The sequence below is a fragment of the Bos indicus genome, chromosome X, assembly GCF_029378745.1.
Source record: "Bos indicus isolate NIAB-ARS_2022 breed Sahiwal x Tharparkar chromosome X, NIAB-ARS_B.indTharparkar_mat_pri_1.0, whole genome shotgun sequence".
In the NCBI taxonomy this organism is placed as follows: Eukaryota; Metazoa; Chordata; class Mammalia; order Artiodactyla; family Bovidae; genus Bos; species Bos indicus.
The window spans coordinates 36,120,091-36,140,966 of NC_091789.1; the positions used below are offsets into that span (position 1 = coordinate 36,120,091).

The window sequence follows — 20,876 nt, forward strand, 5'->3', positions numbered from 1 at the left end:
GCCCGGGAAGGGACAGAATGTGGGCAGTGCGGGGCGAGGAGGAGCCCAACAAACCAGGCAACTGAAGGTTTTCGGGGCACAAATAGCCCCAACTCACTTCACCAAATCCTGAGAGAAAAGAGAAGAAACCTCCATCTCTGTATGAATGTTCTAGCTAACCATGCTGCTGCTGCTGTTAAGTCGCTGCAGTCGTGTCCGACTCTGTGCGACCCCATAGACGGCAGCCCACCGGGGTCCTCTGTCCCTGGGATCCTCCAGGTAAGAATACTGGAGTGGGTTGCCATTTCCTTCTCCGAGCTAACCATGAGTGAACCATGAGTGAATCCATCCATGTTCATTGCAACCCTTCTCAATGGCATGCCTTAGGAATTACCCGCCTGGTACACGGCTCTGAAGGACGTCTTTCTGAACTTGTTTTTTCAAGGATCTGAGATAGGAAGAACAGAAGGGATTGGGATGGAAGAATTTTCCTATCCTCTGAGAGCCTTTTGTTTCGTAGGACAGTGAGGTAGTGGAAAGAGTAAGAGCCCTCTAGTCAAAATTCCTGGCTTTTCCACCTGATGGGCCCAAAATGCAGGAGCATTGGAGTCGCCGGCTCTCCAAGGATTCAATCCCTTGAAACACTGACCCTTGCCTCCTTCCCCTTCCACGGTGCCGGCCCTGGCTCGGTGAACACTTCCAGTTCCCAGATTTCTGTCCTGGGGACCCAGAAGTGTGCAGCCCTGTCAGAAAGTACATTCAGAAAGAGCCAATTCCTTCACTACCTTGACCGCGAAAAACAAAACTCTTGGGCACACAGTCTTCCAAACGACACGCACATTTTGAATTTTTTTTTTTTTTTTTTTCCGAGAGAAAACACGACCCATCGGGTGCCTGGCTGAGGACGAGCATTCAGCCCTCCGGCAGCGACGCTCCTCCCCTCCCCCGGGCCGGCCCCGCCCTTGTCTGTGACTGGCGGGGCGAGACTGCGGAGGCCTGAAGGGGCGGGGGGCCGGGCGGTGAGCCGACTGCGGGCGGAGGCCGGAGCGCGCGCCTTTTTTGTGCGGCTTCTGGCACCTGCCGGATTGGTTCGACTAGCGCGCCCGTCGGAGTGGGCGGAGCCAGCGGACGCCGGACTGGGTGCCCAGTCGCAGCCTGGAGCGGCCGCAGACGGAGCGCACCTTGCAGCCGCCGGGCTCGTCCTAAGGCTCCTGGTCGGGCACTAACCCGGCTTCTGGACTCCAGTCCGACTCCTGCGCCCCCTGCTCCCTAAACTCTCGCTGCAGTCTCCTTAGAGGCGACTCATCGCGACCCCCAGCTCCCTCTCGCCCCGCACTGTCCTCGCTCGCTCGGTCCCATTCCCCGGCGGCGGCGGCGGCTAACCGCAGCCTCTCGCGCCCTCCAAAGCCCTGGAGTGCGCAGCCATGAGCATCCGAGGGATGCTGCGAGCCGCTGTGTTTCTGCTGCTCATCAGAACCTGGCTCGCGGAGGGCAGTGACCTCAGTTCCACCCCGAAATTCCACGTAGAGCTCTCTTCCACCGTGCCCGAAGTCGTCCTGAACCTCTTCGACTGGTAAGCGGGAGCCGCCAGGTGGGGCATGGCGGCGACAGGAGAGGACCGGCGGCAGCCTCGGACCTCTTGGACGGAGCGGGCTGGGGAAGACTTGGACCTGGGCTCGCCGATCCCTGGCGTGCCGGCCCAGCCTCCAGATCCCTGGAGGGTGGTGGGCTGAGAGTAGGGGCGACCGTTCTAGATAGAGACCTGGTGCTTCAGCACACCTGTTAACTGCAGCCCCGGGGTTTGGGGGGAAGGATGCCCTCCCCCCAAGATCTGCCATCCATCTCCAGGGACCAAAGCCCCTGTCAGCTTTTCCCAGTCACACCCTTTGGCACTTGTAGGATTGAGGGTGGGAGTACAGGGTGATGGGAAATTCACAAAACTGTGGAGACACCTGTTTGAGTCCGGATTTTTTTCTCTATTCCCTGAGGCGCGTGCGTGTATTCGTGAATGTGTGTGTTGAGCAGTGAGGGACCTTTTCCGATGCTGCAGACAGTGCGATCGGTGGCTGTATAACATATAACCATGTGCCTGAGATGGGTGCAATTTTGTAGTGACTCCAATTAAACATTTGAAGATTTGATGTTTGATTTCAAGTTTGTTTGGGTCTGCAAATATCTGAAGAGATGTTAAACAGTCAGCCTTTACGTGGAGATCACACAGAAATGTGTTTGTGATGGCCACAGATCCTGAACACTGGCATATGGGTAGTGCGTGTGGTCCTTAAAACACAGAAATGCATTGCTTTAATTTGGAAATCATTCATGTGAACACTTTGAAATTTTCTCATTAAAGATAATTGAGATTTTTTAAAAAGATAATTGAGAATAATTTTTCAAATGGCAAACCAGAAAATAACATGTATGAGGAAAAAGGGGAGGGGGATAGTTGGGCAAGGTTCCAGTAGAAAGCTCTGCAATGTCCTCAACCCAAGATACCAGATTGCGCTAGTGAACACACACACACACACACACACACACACACACACACACACACACGAGATCTGCAGGGGCTGACATTCCATAGTCACTGCGTTATAGTCACTAAGAGTTATAGTGATTCCAGGGCCTATTCTCATTCACAAGCCCCTTTGGGGGAAAAGAGGCCCCAGTGAAGGACTATGTGAATTGAAAGGGTGCATCAGAGACTTCTGGAAAGGCCAGCTCTCTGGGTCCATTTACATGTGCTCACCCAAAACACGTCTAGGCTGGAAACACACGCTTAGCCAAAGAGATGCCTGCTCCAAAAATGCATGTGTTTTTGAGGATGGCTCTGAAACCCAAGGATCAGAAATGGTTTGACTGACGAGGCTCATAAATCTCTGCTACATGAGCAAGGCTCTCTCTGTGTCATATGTCACATGCCAAGTCTTGGAAACAGAGGTGCACAAGAACATGATTCACATAGACGTGATAGCAAAATGCCAGCCCCAGCCTAGGTAGGGGAAATGTGAGTGAGGTGGAGGATACAGGCTGGTGGGCTCAGCTCATGGAGGTACTGAGGAGGTAACGTGCATCCAGGCCCATGGTAAGGTGGGGCTCCTTAGGGGGCTTGAGGTAATATGTTTCTGTGAGTGCTCACGCCTGCCCACACCCTCTCCTCTCCACTTCCCCTACAGTTTCCCCCCATCCCCCCAATTCTGCCTGGTAACAAGAAGCCAGCCTTTATGCCCCACCCTTTGGATAAAGGCTGTGGAGGGGGAGGGGGAAAGAGGAGTCTGCGTCACTGCTGTGCTTCTGGCTGACTCACTGGAGGAAGGGAAGGGAGCGGGGAGACATGTGTACATGTATGATGCACATGTCTGCATCAATAACTGCACGTGTCTGTGTGTGTGCGGGCGGAGAGAAGGCCCTGCGAGTTGATGCCAGGGGTGCTGTTTGCTGTTTGTTTTCTGAGAAGTGATGCAGCATTCACTGATGACCAATACCTACCAATGTCTTCTCTGTTCCAGCAAAAATTGTGCAAATGAAGCTACAGTTCACAAGATTTTGGACAGGGTGCTGTCGAACTATGATAGCCGTCTGAGGCCCAATTTTGGAGGTAAGACACGTCCAGGTACTAGAGCTGAGACACAGCAAGCCAGCCCCACCCAGTGAGCTGACCAGGGGCACTCCTCTGGACTGGCCCCTTCTGCCTCTGCAGACCCCCCTTCCTGACCCTCCAGAGACCCCAGCAGAGCATTTCCAGGCCCCAAGTCCCAGGCCTGTGGCTCTTCTGCCGGCATTTCTCCCACTTCTCTGCCCCCTCCACACTCCTGTACATAGGCCTGATAATGAAGCACATTGCCTGGGCCGCAGAAGCACTCGTCACCCTGGGTGTGCTTCTCCGGCTGGAGTTCTCTGCTCCATCTGTGGGGAGGACACACGTTCCACTTGTGCACACATTCTTTGAACCCTGGGCACTTACCCCCATTCAGCCAGTTGAAAACTAAGGGCATGGTCTTCTCTGCCTAGTTTACTTCGTACACCCGGGTCCCAGGTTCTGCTGCCTCTGCTCACCCACCCAAGCCTTCAGCTCCCACCAAGTTCAGTTTATTGCACACACTGCAGTCAGCATGGGACTTCATATGAATCCCACCTGATTACCTTAGGAACTTCTGATAGCCTTATCTGCTAAGTAAAATCTATAGGCCTCAGATCTCAAGCACAGAGATGAGAAATGACAAAGAAACTGAAGTAACAAACTCCAATACATCAATTTCTCCTGTTGTTGTTGCCTAGCCCCTCACCCCCCACCCCACCCCACCCCGCTTTGGAAAGGGAGATGGGCCATCTCACAGCACAAAGTGACAGGCACCTACCTGGACCGCACGGAATAGGAATAGCATTCTCTGGCTGAGGGGATGCCCAGGAAACCTAGACTAAGTACAGACAAGAGGAAGGGTGCCTTAAATAGACATTAGTCACATTTTGGCTCAAAGGAAAATAGGAAAGAGCCAAAAAGCAAGGTGGATAAGTCAGAGAAAGCACTTCCCTTCCTGCAGGTGGTAGAACTAGACACCCACTCTAAAGGGTTAATGGATGCTAACGTTCACATTAGCACATTTGTGTGAATAGAGGTCTTCTGAATACACAATACCTCCACCCTCAAGGGCACACAGCTGTTAGCAATTGCCTTTGTGGTGGACCACTAGGGGCTCTGCGATCTGCCTAGGAGCTACCTCGAAGACTGAGTTGGTTGCTCGGCACCCTAAGGTTTGGGGGCGAGGCACTTGACTGGTATCCTCTTTGCTGCTTTGCTTCCTTCAAGTGTGAGGGCAGAAGGCGGTGCAGCCCTCGGATCCAAGGTGAGTGTACACTAGGGACTGGGAAGTTGGAGTGGACTGGACAGAAGGCAAGTGCTAGGGCACAGCCAGCACCCCACTGGACCAGTTGCACCAAGCAATGAATGTCAGGTGTCAAGAATGTAGCTGTTGCATTTTTTTTTTCCTCCATTCATCGTTCTCATGTTTTTCAGCAAAGGCTGACCAGCAGCCATTCAAGTACATCAAGCACATTCTCCCCACTGCTTCAGGTTGCCATCTCTGCAGGCATACAGGGCCAGGGGGAGGGAACAGAGCAAGGATCAACCTCTGGGGGTCGTCAGGTGCTCCTGACCCACAGATCTTCAAGGCACCTCACCGCCATATTTTGAGCTAACCTGGATTTGTTTACACCTGATGTCTAACCTCCTGGATTACACTAAGCTTCATGGACATGCAGACCTGGGGAGTCTGATAGCAGCTCGGCCCCCAGTTTGGCCAAAGAGTAGATGAAGGTGGGAGGACAAGGACAAGGCAGAACCTTCTAGCATTTAGACAGAGGGAGGCACTACAGGCTCCAAGTCTGGGGCTCTTTTATGGGAGGGAGGGGGCAATCATGGGAGAGCAAGGCCAGGAAGTTTAGGGATGGGGGTAACCCAGCACTCCTGCTGTACACAAAGTCAGATTCTGAAGTTAAGTAGAGTTTCAGGGCTTCGCACACCGGCACACATGCACAGATATGACCCAACTGTGGTTAGCTTCAAATGGGAGATGTTACTTCCTTGAGAAGAGAAGGAAGATGAAGAGGAGGCATAGGAAGGGCCAGAGAAAGTTAACAAAGCTGCTTCTTTCTGAGCAAGAGAAGTGGGTCTCCATAGTGCTGCAGAAGCAGGTCCCTAACAGCTTCGCTTAGCCTGTCACTTGGCATGACATAGGTGTGGAGCAAAGGATAAATGGACCACCTTCAGCACTCCTTCAGTTACCTCCTCTTCCTCTGGTACTCTGATGGATACTAGAGAGGAAGTAGAGTTGGGGTTGCAAAGTTTCCAAGAGGGACGGGAGTGCTCACCCCCCCTCCCACTTTTTCTGCCTTCTTGAGTCCATCAGGAGGGACAGCAATGGGATATGAGGCTGAGACCATCACCCCAAAGATAGCATTTAGACACCTTATCTGGAAGCTTCTTGTTCCCCTCTGTTATGCTTGTAGGGGTGTGGTATCTTAGTTAAGCTCTCATTATGACCACTGCTTGCCCATAAGGTATTCCCTCTATGTGGATAAATTTAAAAAAATATCTCAGGTCCCCTTCCTTCAGGTCACAGTCCTGGGCCAGGACTCATGGCTTGCTGAGGGGAATGTGGACTGCACGTTCCCACTTGCCCCTTTAACTGGGAGCCTTTGGACAAAGCAGAGCCCTGGCACTTTAGGGTTCAGATCCCCTGGATTCTGCTGTAAAGGATGGGATTGCCTGAGTGATACAGAATGGTCCAGGATTACAGGTTTGACACTAGAGTGAGCTAGCCAAGGGGATGGCTGCCCCGCCCTTCTGGGGCTTGTTGCCTTCCTAACACAGCTTTCATCCTCCTCTAAAGGCATGCAGAGAACCTGAAAGGCTATAATAAAGAAAAACTGCCTTTCTAGAAACCCCTATCACTACAAGCACTTTGCCAGGGATCATTCACAGTAGCCCTGAATGCTGGAGTTGGTTATGCCCTCACACAGAGTCCCATTTACTTCTCAGATGCCATTCATACATGGATTCCCAGTAGCACTTTCTAGATTAGTTTCTAGGCAGTCAGCCTGCAGTGAAGCCAGCAGGCTGAATTGGAAGCCTCACTCTTGTTTCCATAACAGCAGTGTGATATAATACACGTAGAATAATGGTTCAGCTGTGGAGCCAGGTGGAGGGGGTCCTGAGTCAATGAGGAAACAATAAAAATTTTTTTCTACAGTACTTTATAGTTATGACATATTTTCACATTCATTATCACATTGGAATGGGCAGTGCTAACACCTAGTCCTGAAAAAGAAAGCCAGGAGGCAGAAACATAGACACACACATACACGGATTCAATCACAGTTACATATTAATACATACAAACACCCTCACATATGTACTCATTCACATGAACACACTCAAAATCACTCATTCACTCACACATAGACACATATTCACACATGGTTTGACATTCATATACATGAAGACACTCACATTCACACATGTTCACACACAAACATGTCCAAATTTTTACCAACTCACAAACACATTCACATAGGAACATGCTCACACATTCACTCATAGGTGTATAGTGACACACTAACACAGATGAATATGCTCATGGGTTCACTTGCACATCAACATAATTGCACATTCACTCACACACAAACACAGTCACAAACACTCACACATTCAACTATACTCACTTGGACATGTTCAAATGTTTTCTCAAGCACATCAACATGCATACATAAACTCACACTTATACACTCATAAGTGTGATGAGTGTGAGTGTAGAAGCATAATCACTTATCACACTTTTCACTTGCATATGAACAAAGTCACATGCAGAAATGTATTCACATATACACACAATGAGCATGCTCACTCACACATACAGTCACATACCCATAAATTCACTTACATTCCCAAACACAACTTTTCACACGCAAACATAATCATGCATTCACTCACACATGGACATGCTCACAAATATATTAACAAGTGAACAGGCTCACACAAACAACCTACATAGTCACTCCCACATGATGTATGCAAATACACGCATGTACTCACACATTCTTTCACCCAGAAATGTGCTCACACATTCACTCACACACAATCATGCTCACAAACAACATTCATGAATTCACTCACACATGAATATTTTCATGCATTAACATGCACACATATACAAACACACCTACAAATTAACTCACACACAAACAAGCTCACAAACACACCCATGTTCACACATTGCCTTGTACACTAACAAGCTCACGTACATTCACAGTCACACATTCTCTCATACATGAACATACAAACATTCATTTGTACAGGAACATACTTATAATTCACTCCCATACAACATTCCTACATACATGCACATGTTCACATATTTATTCCCACACAACACATTCAAGTACACAAATACACTCATGCATTTTTCTCACACACAGGCATGCTCACATACATTCATGTGCACACTGGCACATTCACCTGCACATGAATACATGCACAGATTTACTCATGTCTGTGAACATGATCACATCCACTCATGCACACAGCTCACACATTTATTCTTCATTCACACGAAGACACACATTCACTCACACATAGACACATTCACATGAACTCACACAAATATGCTCATGCACAGCGTATATCTCGTTTTGGGTTTCATTGTTCTTGAGTTTTTATCCAGAAAACATTTAGAAAAAGAATGCTAAAAAAAAAAAAAAAAGAAAGAAAAAGAATGCTTCATCCCCTTATTTTTTCTTTATTTTGGCCTGACCCTTTCTTTTCAGCATACTGTGAGCCAAGCCCTTCTCTAAGTGCTTGGCTTGCATTAACTATGAGCTAAGTACTATCATTATCCCCATTCTGAGGAAACTGAGGCTCAGAGAGGTTAGGTAACTTTTTCAAGGTCACACAGCTAGTAAGTGCCAAAATGAGGTTCAAACTCAGGCAGTTTTTTACCCTTTTTCCTACCCTGAATGTAATAGTGTCTTCCTGTATTGTAGGCACCCCTGTGCCAGTGGGAGTGTCTATCTATGTCTCCAGTATTGAACAGATCTCAGAAGTGACTATGGTAAGTGTGTCAGCTCCAGCCTTGGGGAGGGGGACCAGGTACATGAGACAAGGAGCAGGGTCATAAGCGAACTCCTGTTGTTGTGACCTGCAGCAGAGCCCACATGGAGGAACATAATAGGTTTCAGAAACTACAACCACCTGAAATGAAAAATAAATCCAGATGTATTATAGATCTAAAAGTGGAAGACCTATGAAGCTTTTAAAATATAAGATATTGTTTTAGTGTCTTTGAGATAGGTAAGGAGTTTTTTTAAAAAGACACAGAAAACACATATTATAAAAATAAATACTGGTAACTTCAACTATAATAATATTCTCTTTAGCCAAAACTTTTGGCACTTCAGCTTTGTAAAAGAAACAAAACCAGTATGAAAAGTTTGAAAGGAAAACTCAGATTGGACTATGATATTTGCAACACAAATGACTGGTATTGAAAATACACATAATTCCTGCGAATTAATAAGAATATTTTAAAACAATAGAAAAATGATCAGAAAATACAAACAGGAATTTCACTTTTGTGAAGAAATCCAAGTAGCAGATAAACTTATGAAATGATATTTGACTTTATTATTATTCAGTGAAATGCAAAATAAGACCACAGTGAGAACCCATTACATACCTGCTGCACCAGCAAAAAGTCAAAAGTCAGACAAAACCAATATTGGCAAGGTAGGAGCACTGGGAACTCTCATCTGCAGTTAGTGGGGATATAAACTGGAACTTTGGCTTCATAGTTCTTATTTCATTGTGATTTTGGTATGTATGGTGTCATCACATAGTAATATACATAGTATATTCATATAAGGCAATATTATCCAGCAATACAAGTGAACGAATTTTAATTATCAACATCAAGCTGAACAAACACACAAGCACAATGTTGAGTGAAATAAGCAAGCTATGAACACAGAGAGTGTGATTTCTTTCAGAAAAAAAATTTTAAATAAGTCCAAGTAAGCAATACATTTCTTAGAAATGCATAGGCAATAAAACTTAGGAAAACATGGAGAAAAAATGTAAAAAGCAAAATTATTACCATTAAAAGTTAAGATAATGCATTGCTGCTGGGAGATGTGGGAAATATGATCTGCAGGGGATACACTGAAGCTTGAAAGTTATTGGGAACATTGTATTTCTTAACCTGAATTTTAATTATATGGAGCTCATTTTATTATCCCTAACATTGAACATTCTTACATGTTTCATTACTTGTCTATATTTAGGATAGATTTCATATACCTGCATGCACACACACACACACACACACAAACTCAGAGGACCAAAAGCTGAACAACCCCACTTACAACTGGGATTTATCTTTCTCTCCTCAGGACTATACCATTACGATGTTTTTTCATCAGACCTGGAAAGATCCACGTTTAGCGTATCATGAGACCAACCTGAACTTGACCCTGGACTATCGACTGTTTGAGAAGTTGTGGGTCCCTGACTGCTACTTTCTAAATAGCAAGGAGGCATTTGTTCATGATGCAACTGTGGAAAACCGCGTGTTTCAGCTTCACCCAGATGGAACCGTGCGGTATGGCATACGGTGAGTTCCCCAGGGACCTGAGGATCGCCCTGGCAGGACTGATCTCTGCCTTTGGTCATATATTATGCAGCATCCAGGGAGCCCAGGGGTGCTCAGTTGTGCATCTACTGCCTATAGCTTTGTACAAACAGAATGTATGCACACTGGAACGCCCTGCTGGTATATTTGTAACATAATAGATGGTCACCAAAGCCCTTCTCACAGCCTCATCTCTTACAAACCATCTTGCAGGACAAGTGTAAGAGATAAATTTATCTCAGAAAATTTCTACAACAGGTAGCTACTAGGGTATAGCTCTTTCACACACACACACACACACACACACACACACACCACCTACTGTACAAAATGGAAATCACTTTAAGAGTTGAAAGAGACAAGCGTGGCACCTGGGAAGAGCAGGACAAAGAGAGGTCCAGAGGCTCCCAGCTGGGGTTGCAGAAAGCTTTTGTAAATCCTCTTCCCCACTGGTCCCTTCTCCCATGGCCCCAGGTCTTCCAAGATCCCTCCTCAGATTCTTCTATAGGACTTCCCACATGGCAGTTGAAGCCTCATTCCATAGCTAACCTCAGAGATATTAATCCCTCCTGCCCATTTACACTCACTGGCATTTGCTAAGCCCTAGGACACTCATAAGCAGATGCACAGAGATGGATGTGCTGCAGGGGCAGTTCTCATAGCCAAAGGTGTGTCTGGGTCGCTGCTCACATCAGTGTGTGCACACCACATAATCAGATCTAGCACTTCAGCTGCTTCAGTGTCGTGGTTTCCTAACAGGCTTGCTGCTTCTTCAGCAAGAAAGTCCCCTTTCCGACGCTGCATTCAGTTTCCTCCAGGGTCCTTCCCATTCTGACACCCCAAGGTTTTCTGACATGCCATACATCTGTCCTCATCTCTATTAGTCCTACACCACTTTTTGGTTTCTTTGTCACATATAGATTTCCTCTCTCCTCCTTACACAACTCATCTTTACTGTAACTCATCTTTCCTCTGGAGGGAAGGAATAGAGGGGAAGAGAGAGAAGGAAACAAGAAAGGAAAAGGAGAACCCAACTTTAATGTAGGTAGTGTGGGCCAGTCCTTGGGGTACCTGTCCCCACTCCAGCCCTGCAGTTTTCTAAGGAACAGTTACTTGCCTGGGCTGGACTCATTTTCCTCTTTCTTTTGCTTTTCCTTTGCAGGCTCACCACCACAGCAGCTTGTTCCATGAATCTGGAAAAATTCCCTCTGGACAAGCAGACCTGCAAGCTGGAGGTGGAGAGCTGTACGTTTGTCTCCCACGGCCCCTTCTTCCCTTCCTGGGTGTGGGGCCATGAGGAAACCAAGGGTGCACTTGACAGTGAGAGGGACTGCATATGTCCCCTACTCCCTCCCCACCTTTTCTAGGTAGATAGATAGATAAACAGACAGATGGACAGACAGACAGGGGTGTATATATATATATGGCATCTGGGAGAAGGTGGCCTTTGGATGAAATAGTCCCATATGGGAATGTGCCATGCTCTGGGGAATTTGTGCACAAGCTCATGGCACATCTGTCTACTCTGCTTTCCTTCCTGGATAAGAAACTCCAGACTGAAAGTTCTCTTTTCATGTGCCCCGCTGCCCCAGGATCAGACCCACAAAACTGCAAACTGCAGGTTCCAGCTATCCTTTGGTTTTCACAAACTCCTCTGGTATGAAAGTACCTGTGCCTGCTTCCTTTGACTCTGCTCACTTCGCCCCTGTAGATGGCTACACAGTTGACGACATCCTGCTCTACTGGGAAGGCAGTGGGAATGCCGTCCAGGGGACAGAGAAGCTTCACATCCCTCAGTTCAGCTTCCTGGGAAAGACGATCAGTACCAAAGAGGTGTTTTTCTACACAGGTGGGTCTGACCCCTTCCTTCTCTCCTGTCCATTGTCTCTTTTGTATGCTAGGGAACTCCTGATGACCTCTGCCTTTGACCTCTAGAATCTCTTTCCTATTCTCTTCTTGTTCTAGACACCTTGCAAAGCCCCCTTCAGGAAGTCCCAGAGGCTTACATTCTGCCAGTGAGGAAATGAGTGCAGCAGCACTTGGCTGTGTTTGACACTCCACAGGCCTCCTTTCAGGGCCAGCTGCTCCATCTGTGGCACCTTTGAAATATCTGCTCTCTCTCCCATTTCAACTTCAGTGGACATGGAGCAACTGAGGAAGGAAGGAAGAGATAGCAGACTTGCTGTGCCACATGGGCCTACTAATATGTGCCATCGTCACTGGCCTTAAGGCAGCAAAAAGGGTCAGGTCTGCAGACTGCCCAGGCTTGGATAGTAGAGGCTGAAGTGGCCATTGGTTTCCCCTCAACCATCCTGTACTTCACCCTGAATATCCCCTCAGCCCTGCCACCCTAATATCAGTCTGTCTCCTGGCCAGGTTCCTATGTGCGCCTGATCCTGAGGTTCCTGGTCAAAAGGGAAGTCACCAGTTACCTTGTGCAGATCTATTGGCCCAGCGTCCTTACCACTGTTGTTTCTTGGATATCATTTTGGATGAACTATGAATCTTCTGCAGCCAGGGTGACAGTCGGTAAGTCCTGTCCCCATCTCAGGAAAGAACTTGGCTCATCTTGCTCAGAAAAAAGCTGAGAGTAAGGAGCAGTGTGTGACTGCACAGGCAAGGGAACAAGATGGGGCCTGACTAACAGGCATCTGTACAGGTGCCCAGCCAACCCCCAGCAGAGAGACCAACATTGGATACAGATGCAAAAAACATCAGGGTTGGGATCTTGATATGTTCAGTCCAAACTATCAGAATTTCTATTTGCTAGATACATAAATGAATGGATAAGTCACAAATTTACATTAGAAATGGAACACAATAAACACTGATTAAGAAGCATATCAAAATGCCTGTGAAGCAGCAGAGGGCTTCTAGATGAACTGCCCTTGACAAATGTCTAATAAAAGGCTGAGATACACACAGTCAGAGTCCAGAAGAAGAAATGACCTGGGTCTTCTTGGCTATAACTGCAGTAGAAAAGTACTGCTCAACCTGGGTTTTGAAGACTTCCAGGAGGCAGAGATATAAGTCGCAGAATTCCCTGAAAGAGGAAGTAGCTTGATTACAGGTAAAGGGTAAATTGAAGGGTACTTAGGGCTTCCCTGGTAGCTCAGTTGGTAAAGAATCTGCCTGCAATGCAGAAGACCCCAGTTTGATTCCTAGGTCAGGAAGATCCTCTGGAGAAGGGATAGACTACCCACTCCAGTATTCTTGGGCTTCCCTTGTGGCTTAGCTGGTGAAGAATCTGCCCGCGATGCGAAAGACCTGGGTTTGATCCCTGGGTTGGGAAGATCCCCTGGAGAAGGGAAAGGCTACCCACTCCAGTATTCTAGTCTGGAAAATACCACAGACTGTATAATCCATGGGGGCGCAAAGAGTTGGACATAACTGAGGAACTTTCACACTTTCACCTGGGGCACAAACTGGAGAAGTGGGGAGAGTATCAGGAAGAAAGCCTGGGCTGACTTGGGAATAACTTCAAATTCCACTTTAAGCAGTTGGAATTTCATGTCTAAACAATGGGGAGCATTGAAGACTTCTGAGCAGTACCAAGGAGGGGCCTAAGCTCCCAAATATATTTGGTCCCACTCTTCAGAATGCCTGTCTATCCCACACTCTGGTCTGCTTTCTCCTTCACCATCTTTGGGGCAGACTTGTTAGCCTTCTTCTTTAGGAGCACACAGTACACTAAACCTTTATATTTGTGCAATATTTTAGTGCTCACCAAACCTTCTGAGAGATGGATTACAGGAAAGCCTATATACTAGGAGGCAAAAAAGGGAAGGAGCATCATAGGGTAAAATGGGGCTTGATGTGTAACTCACTATGAACCATGGCTGGAGATTCTTGACTTGCCCCTAAGAACAATAATCACTGAACTGTTGAAGTACAGGCTGGGCCTAAAGATGGGGGTGAAGAAGCTAAAAGGGCAATTGAGCCAAGGTCTTAAGCCAGGAAAGCTAAATGCCTTTTGCTGAGGGCCCTCCTGACCTCAGAGATGGCCTTTGCTCCCTTCCAGTGGGATGTGGGCCTGATGGCTTGTGCAAGAACTTCAGCCTCCTGAGGGGACTAACTCTGTGCTGTGTTGTTTATAGGTTTGACTTCAATGCTCATCCTGAACTCCATCAACTCACATCTGCGGAATCAATTCCCCCAATTTTCCTGTATCAAGGCCATCGACATCTATATGGTCGTATGCTTCTTCTTCGTGTTCTTGTCCTTGGTGGAGTATGTCTACATCAACTACCTTTTCTACAACCGAAGAGGATCCCGGCATTCTCAGAGGCAACTCAGAAGAGCCCTAAGAGTCATGGAGCGCTACCGCTACCGAGAGGCAGAGCAGGTTTGGCTTTTTGAATGACAATCCACTTTCCTTGAGCACCTCTTAAACCAAAGATTAGCACTTGAACCTTTTGTATTTCTTAGCTCCTTTCATCTTCACACAACACACACACACACACACACACACACACACACACTAGATAAGACAGAAGTAGAACAATTTATTATCACTCCTTTATAGGTTGAGTTATTGTCCAAGGTCACAAGGCTAACAAGTGGCAGAGATAGACTTCCCCAGACCTTTGGGCTTCAGATCTGGTCTACTCAGCATGCTTCACAGGGTAGGCCGTGGAGCCAGAAGGTCAAAGGGAACACAGGGAAGCTGCAAGGAAGAGACACCAGAGAGGCTGACCTACCTCTCCTTCCTTTGCTCTTCTGACTCCAAAAGCCATGCTGAGTCTTTTGCTGCTGGCAGTGTGTTAGTGTCCCTGCTTCACAGGGAGCCCACACCCACCTGCCTGAGAAGGTCTTGCCTCTGCTCACTACACAGCACTCCAGAGTGGGCAGCATAAGCTCTCGATGCTAACAGCCTTGTATATGCTAACAGCCTTTTGGTCCTGTTCCTCAGCACCATGCGCACAAGAGACGCCGGGAAGAAGAGGCAGTTTGCCCAGTGGATGAGCCCATCAATCGTGCTGACGAGGAAAGTCCTTCCTCTCCTCCCTCCCCAAAAGTGATTGTTCATACAGCATTCAATGACCAGGTTCACCTAGAAGATGAAACTGACTCTCCTCCCTCTAGCCCATGGTGGGCCGGCCTAGCAAGCCCAGAAAGTCTTGGCTCTCTGGCCTCCCTCACAAAGGAGGCACCACTGGCCTCCTCAGAAAGCCTCAGTTCGCTGTCCTCTCTCTCTGATGGGGCCTCGCTGGCCACCACAGAAAGCCTGAGTGATCTCCCGTCCACCTCAGAGCAGGTGGTGCACGATGACGGCATTCGAGTTAATGGTATTGATGTTGATAACAGTGTTGTTCCCACCGAAATCCGCAACCTTGCTGAGACCCATGACCCAGAAGAAGACCCTGAAGAGAGCTCTGACTCCGATGAGAGTGAAGACAATGGCCCCAGCAAGAAGCGTCTGCTTGTCCATGGCCAGAGGCATGTGCAAGAAGCAACCTATGAGCTTCAGGAGATCTGTAACACCCTTCGTGATATCCATAGCTTACCTGATGATGTCATAGTTGAGAGCGGCTACCCTGACCTTGAGGAGCAACTCAAGCGTAAAGTTGACAGTACCGGAAGCCTTCATAGTGATGATTTTATGGACTTTGATGGAGACAAGGAGAGCAACTCGGAGTCTGATAACAGTTTCCCCCCAAGCCCTGGCTGCTCCTTCAGTAAAGGGTTCTCCTCCGATCTCTTTCACCCTGACTACATTCCTAAGGTTGACCAATGCTGCCGGCTCCTCTTCCCTCTTGCCTTCGTGGTGTTCAACATTGTGTACTGGGTGTATCATATCTATTAGTTCCCTAGCGTCCCCAAGTGGCAGGGACACTGTGCTGTGCCCCTTTCGTAGTTCCTTTTTGTTCCATTTTGCCTTCTTTTCTGTCTTCATTTTACATTATAGTTATTAGGCACTTGAGTCCATTCCACCTTTTTCTTTATAAATATGATGTGAGAAGTAGTTGAAAAGGATGTATTCTGGCCAGAAGGGAAGGGATTGAAGAGGAGTTCGAGGTAAAGAACACACTGAATTTCCCTTCCTTCTGAAGACTATCACATTGTCAATGACTTCTAACACCTAAGTAAGACAGAAAAGCCACCTGGAAATGTTTACAGGACAGAGAGGAGCCAAATTGGAGGACAGGAAGGATCTGAGCCCTGTGTACAAAAACATTTTTGGGGACTTTTCTGTCCCACTGAAGTGTTGAATTTTCTTTTTCATTAGTTTTTTCTTCTGTTTTTTTTTTTTTTTCCCCTTCCTAGTGATTATGGTCCTTGCTCACCCTCTGCTTAGGGTTTCATAAGAGAAAGCCAGACTGGGTTGTAGAAGGGCTAGCCATCTCTTGCAAGTGCAGGCGGTGGCTCTAGGGAACTTGGGGATTCTGAAAGTGCCTTTTCCCCACTATTTTTTCTGTTGCATTTTGAACCTGTTGCATTTGTACCCTGTTCTGGTGCAGGGTGGGTGGGTAGGGGTGCTGAGTGAGATGTCAGGATAAGTGACAGAGCGTGCTTCCAGCAGGAGCTTGCAGAGCATGATGATGCTGGATTGGAGATCACTCAGATTGAGCCAGCATCTTTGGAAGGATTTAAACTTCTCTTGTGTATGTTTCTGCTTCAAAATGCTTGATGATAGGGACTTAGTACATCTGTCTGGTCAGATTCTGAGTTGATCATCACTAGACACAGTATAAGAACTTGGTGAATGAAGACTAGGGTTAGGAAAGTTCACCATCTAATCTAGAATAGCAGATGAACAACTGTTGTGAGTCTAGATAATAATTATTTCTGTTTGTTTAGTGCATAGTAAGTGTCAACAAGCTCACCCACACATCAGATTGCCGAACCCTCACAAGAGTCCTGTCAGGCAGGGAAGGCAAAGCACATTGTCTCCAGTGTTCTGAGGGGAAAAATGGAATTTATGTACAATGCTTGAGGGCATGCATCCAATGAGGGGTGGAGTCATCCCACTTGCTCTTCCTTCTTCTTGTCCTCTTAACTCTGTCAGCTGAGGCTCTCCCCTCTTGCCCCTCTCTTTTACAAAACGATTTGTTCCATAAGGTTCTGCTTACGTGCCGGCATCAGACCTCATTCTACAGCACCTGGAGCTGCAGAAAGAAGCCAGTGACCAGCCAATAGGTGTGAAGTGAGCACGCTGAACATGGGCACTGCCTACCCAGTGGGCTCCTAAGGGAAGAGGGCAGTAGGCTGCAGGCCAACTTGCCAAGCAGCTCCACTTCATTGATGCAGGAGGTGGGGGAGCAAGACTGGTGAAACACTCAGCTGATGTCCCTCCTTCCTATGTAGGCAGCCTCTCCTGCAGCCCCTCAGCCACTTACACTGTTAACTGTGTTCCTATATTTGTGTTTCTGTGTATACCTGGGTGTGTGTCTGCATCAGTTTAGTTCTGCATGCACATACAATCACTTGAGAAGCTGTATAGTTCTATGTATGTCAGTGTAAGTCTATATTGGTGTGTTTAAGATTGTTGATATAACAACATGTAGATGCAAATGTGTGTGCACCCCTATGAAAGAGTGTGTAAACTTATGACTTATGTATGTGTATTTATAAGCTATGTTTATTTATCTGAAATGGGTGTGAAAGGAAATACACCTGAAAGCATATATATTCCCTGTAGGTAGCCCTTCTAGAACCACCAGAATTATCTTGGTCTTTTCCCACATCAGGGCTGGGCGGGTATATCTGACCAGGCTACTTAACTGAATGTTTCTTTCCAATTCCCTTGTCCCAGGGAACAGGGTCTCCCGGTTCCCATATACTCCTGTCTCCTGGATGGAAGAGGCAGAAAATGTGAATGTAGTCTCAGGAAGTGATCATTTAGTGCCTTGACATAGGAAATGCTCAGCAGTCTGTACATATATACACACACAGATAATCCACAAACACAGCCACACACATGTATGTTCACATGCAGCATCACACGTTTACCCTCATATCTGCATACAGACACACACACACACACACACACACACACACACACACACGCACACATCTTATGAGACAGCTAAAAACAAGAAAGATGCTGCCAGAATGTTTAAGATAGCCTCTTTCTTTTTGGACACCCCTCACAGAGCGGTGAGGGGATGAGCCGTGACCTCACATCAGAAGCTCCCTTCATGGCTATTTGAAAGGCTTGCTTTCTGGGGCTTAAACATTGGTTGATTGATTTTGATTGGGGTTTCCAGTACCCAGGAGTGCCTTTGAGCCCTGCAGGAGGTGGGCAGTTCATTTGGGATGGGAGATCATACAGATAGATTGGAGCAGTGAGGACAAAAAAAGAAGGCTTTAAGATGTATCTGGCAGAAATGCTCAGGAAGGCTTCAGAGCAAGGGCAGAGAGCCCAGTTGTAAATATCTCCATAGATCCATGTACCTTATAGATCTTAGATCTTATTATACCTTAAGAAAGAATACCTGGCCCTAGTGTGCTGCAATGAGAGCAGTTGAACTACTGTGACTCACAGTGTGCGAGTATGTGTCCAGGTGAAGCAGAGGTTTGGCAATGACATCTTTCCAGAAACTTGAACGTTTGAGTTTGCCATTGACTTGGTCGTTTTAGCCTGTGCATTGCCAGATCTCCCCTTGTCCTCTTCTGTGCATGTTCTATCGTCTGCATTGTAATTGAGCCCCACCCTTCACTGCCTCCAGCTGGCTGCCTACATCCCTTCCCAATTCCTCACCTCACACCAAGTAACTCTGGAAGTCAGGGCATCTGGCAGAGTGCTCCTTGGGCTCAGCCCATGGAGGCTTTCTCAGCCCAGCTAATCACAGAGTGTTGTGGTGATAGAGAATTTGGAGCTTGGGCAGAGGGAAGGGTCTAGCTTAGTCTGGGATGGAGCAGCCCTGACTTGACTCTACCTCCCTTCACTTTCTTTTCCCTTTAACTTTCCACTTAAAACCCTTTCTGCATCACTACCATGGGAAGGAGACTTCTGTGCCTTTAAGGTGTCAGTTTGTTGGGGGATATGTGACATGATTCCCACCAAGTTCTTGCCCATTCCATCTGCCACAGTGGAACACCTTTTCAGAGATAACAATCGATCTCTGTTATCTTACTGGAGCTTGTCAAATGTATTTTTACAATCCATGTCATCTTGTTAATAGCAAGGCTGCAAAGTCTTTGCATATTTAGAGCTGAGTTTTGCTGAGACTGTGGCCATTCCTAATGGGGTTTCCTTATTCTTTACATAAATGAGCTAACCCTTTGAGCTATTAAATAACGAATACATTTACTAAGCTATCCACCTGCATGGTACCCTGCTGTGGTGATGAGCACTAAAGGAAATCGTGACTTGTCCCACTGAAAGTGCAGTGTGTTTGTGTTTGTTGTATCATGTCCTGTGATCAGTATGAAATCTCTGTTATCAGTGTTGGGTTTTCAGGGTAGGGAGGGGGGAGGGTGTTACAGTGTCTCCCTGATGTACTTTAATTATGAAATACCCCCAGTTGGTCAGGGTCACCTCTATTGACTCAACATACGTAAGACTTTGCATCCACTATCTTGCTGGGTTGCATCCCCAGCATCAGCAGTCATTAGCAGAACTGAATTCTTCAGAGGGCAGCCAAAGCAGTGCCATTCTGGAAGCAGATGAAATACAGCAAAGCCACATACATGCAGGTCTTCAGGAGTGGTGCAAGGCCCAGGCAGTGAAAACCAAGAAAGGAAGAGGACCAAGAGCCATGCGTCCTGGATGGTCTGACTGGAAAAAGGGCCCAAAGCAGCAGAGATCGCTCAAGATGACCTGGTTCCCTCTTCGTCCTCATAATGCACACTTTTGCATGAAAGAAACCTTGACCAGTCCTCACTTTTAAAAAGGAAAATATGAAGAAACATAAAATTTCATGTTTCTGAAAATATGCTGAAATAAAGGTTTGTAAATAGCCAAAAGGAGGAAATAAATATATATAATTGCAAATATGCTTATGAGTCATTGCGTTTCCTGTTTGTTCTGTTGGGAGGGACCTCCATCTGGATCCAGGAAAATGCTGCCTTCCATTCATCACCTTTGCCTCCCCACAGCTTTGCATATCCATTTCCTCATCCCCCAGGACATCTGAATCCATGGTTTTCAAGAGGAGGAAAATAGTGATGTCACAGTTGAAATTTTTTATGCTCTTGCACAACTCATTCAAATCATTTAAAACAAAAATTTAAAAACATGGCAAGTCATTGTGGTGTCAAATACAATGTGAACACTTATTTCTATTGCAGGGGGTTTCATAAAGAACACTTAAAAAAAAAAAAAAAAAAAAAAAAAAACCTCCTTTGCCAATGTAGAGGTGCAGAATAAAAAAGCAAGAAAGCCCTGCCCTGTCAGGCTGAGAAGAAGGGTGTGATCGGGTTTTAAAAAGTCTGCAGAGTCACGTGAAAACATCCTGCTAATTCTGCAGAAGCTCATCACTATGGCCCACATTTGTCAGTGTGGACACTGCCAAGCACCTTTTGATGAAAACCTCGGAGTTGCAATAGGAACAATAACCTAATCTCTCTCCTCTGTGATCCTTTGTGACCCAATGCAGAACAGGAGAGCTGTGCATTCACACCTAACAGGTGTGATCTGTTCAAGGGGCTGGGAGCTGGTGTTGTCATAGGTACACATAGAAAGGGAAAATGTAGTTGTGGGTAGAAGGGTGCCTTTAACAGTATGTCTGGGGTCTGACCTTAGCTTCCGAGTTCTTCTCTGCTGGCTAA

The 20,876-nt window shown here is 46.8% G+C and overlaps 1 protein-coding gene across 1 annotated transcript; it reads left to right on the forward strand.

Moving 5' to 3' along the window:
* Window positions 1-1,064: 1,064 nt before the first annotated feature.
* Window positions 1,065-20,102, forward strand: GABRQ (gamma-aminobutyric acid type A receptor subunit theta). The gene is made up of 9 exons (XM_070783747.1): window positions 1,065-1,552; window positions 3,489-3,577; window positions 8,518-8,585; window positions 9,922-10,142; window positions 11,323-11,405; window positions 11,872-12,009; window positions 12,537-12,689; window positions 14,258-14,505; window positions 15,073-20,102. The coding sequence occupies exons 1-9, from the start codon at window positions 1,404-1,406 to the stop codon at window positions 15,964-15,966; spliced, it is 2,043 nt and encodes a 680-aa protein (XP_070639848.1). The 5' UTR covers window positions 1,065-1,403; the 3' UTR covers window positions 15,967-20,102.
* The last annotated feature ends 774 nt before the right edge of the window (window positions 20,103-20,876 follow it).

Excerpts from the sequence above, each read along its gene's own strand:
- GABRQ (XM_070783747.1), top strand. The coding sequence starts at position 1,404 with ATGAGCATCCGAGGGATGCTGCGAGCCGCTGTGTTTCTGCTGCTCATC. Across the intron at positions 8,586-9,921 it reads AGATCTCAGAAGTGACTATG|GACTATACCATTACGATGTT; the intron begins GTAAGTGTGTCA and ends TTCTCTCCTCAG. Across the intron at positions 12,690-14,257 it reads TGCAGCCAGGGTGACAGTCG|GTTTGACTTCAATGCTCATC; the intron begins GTAAGTCCTGTC and ends TGTTGTTTATAG.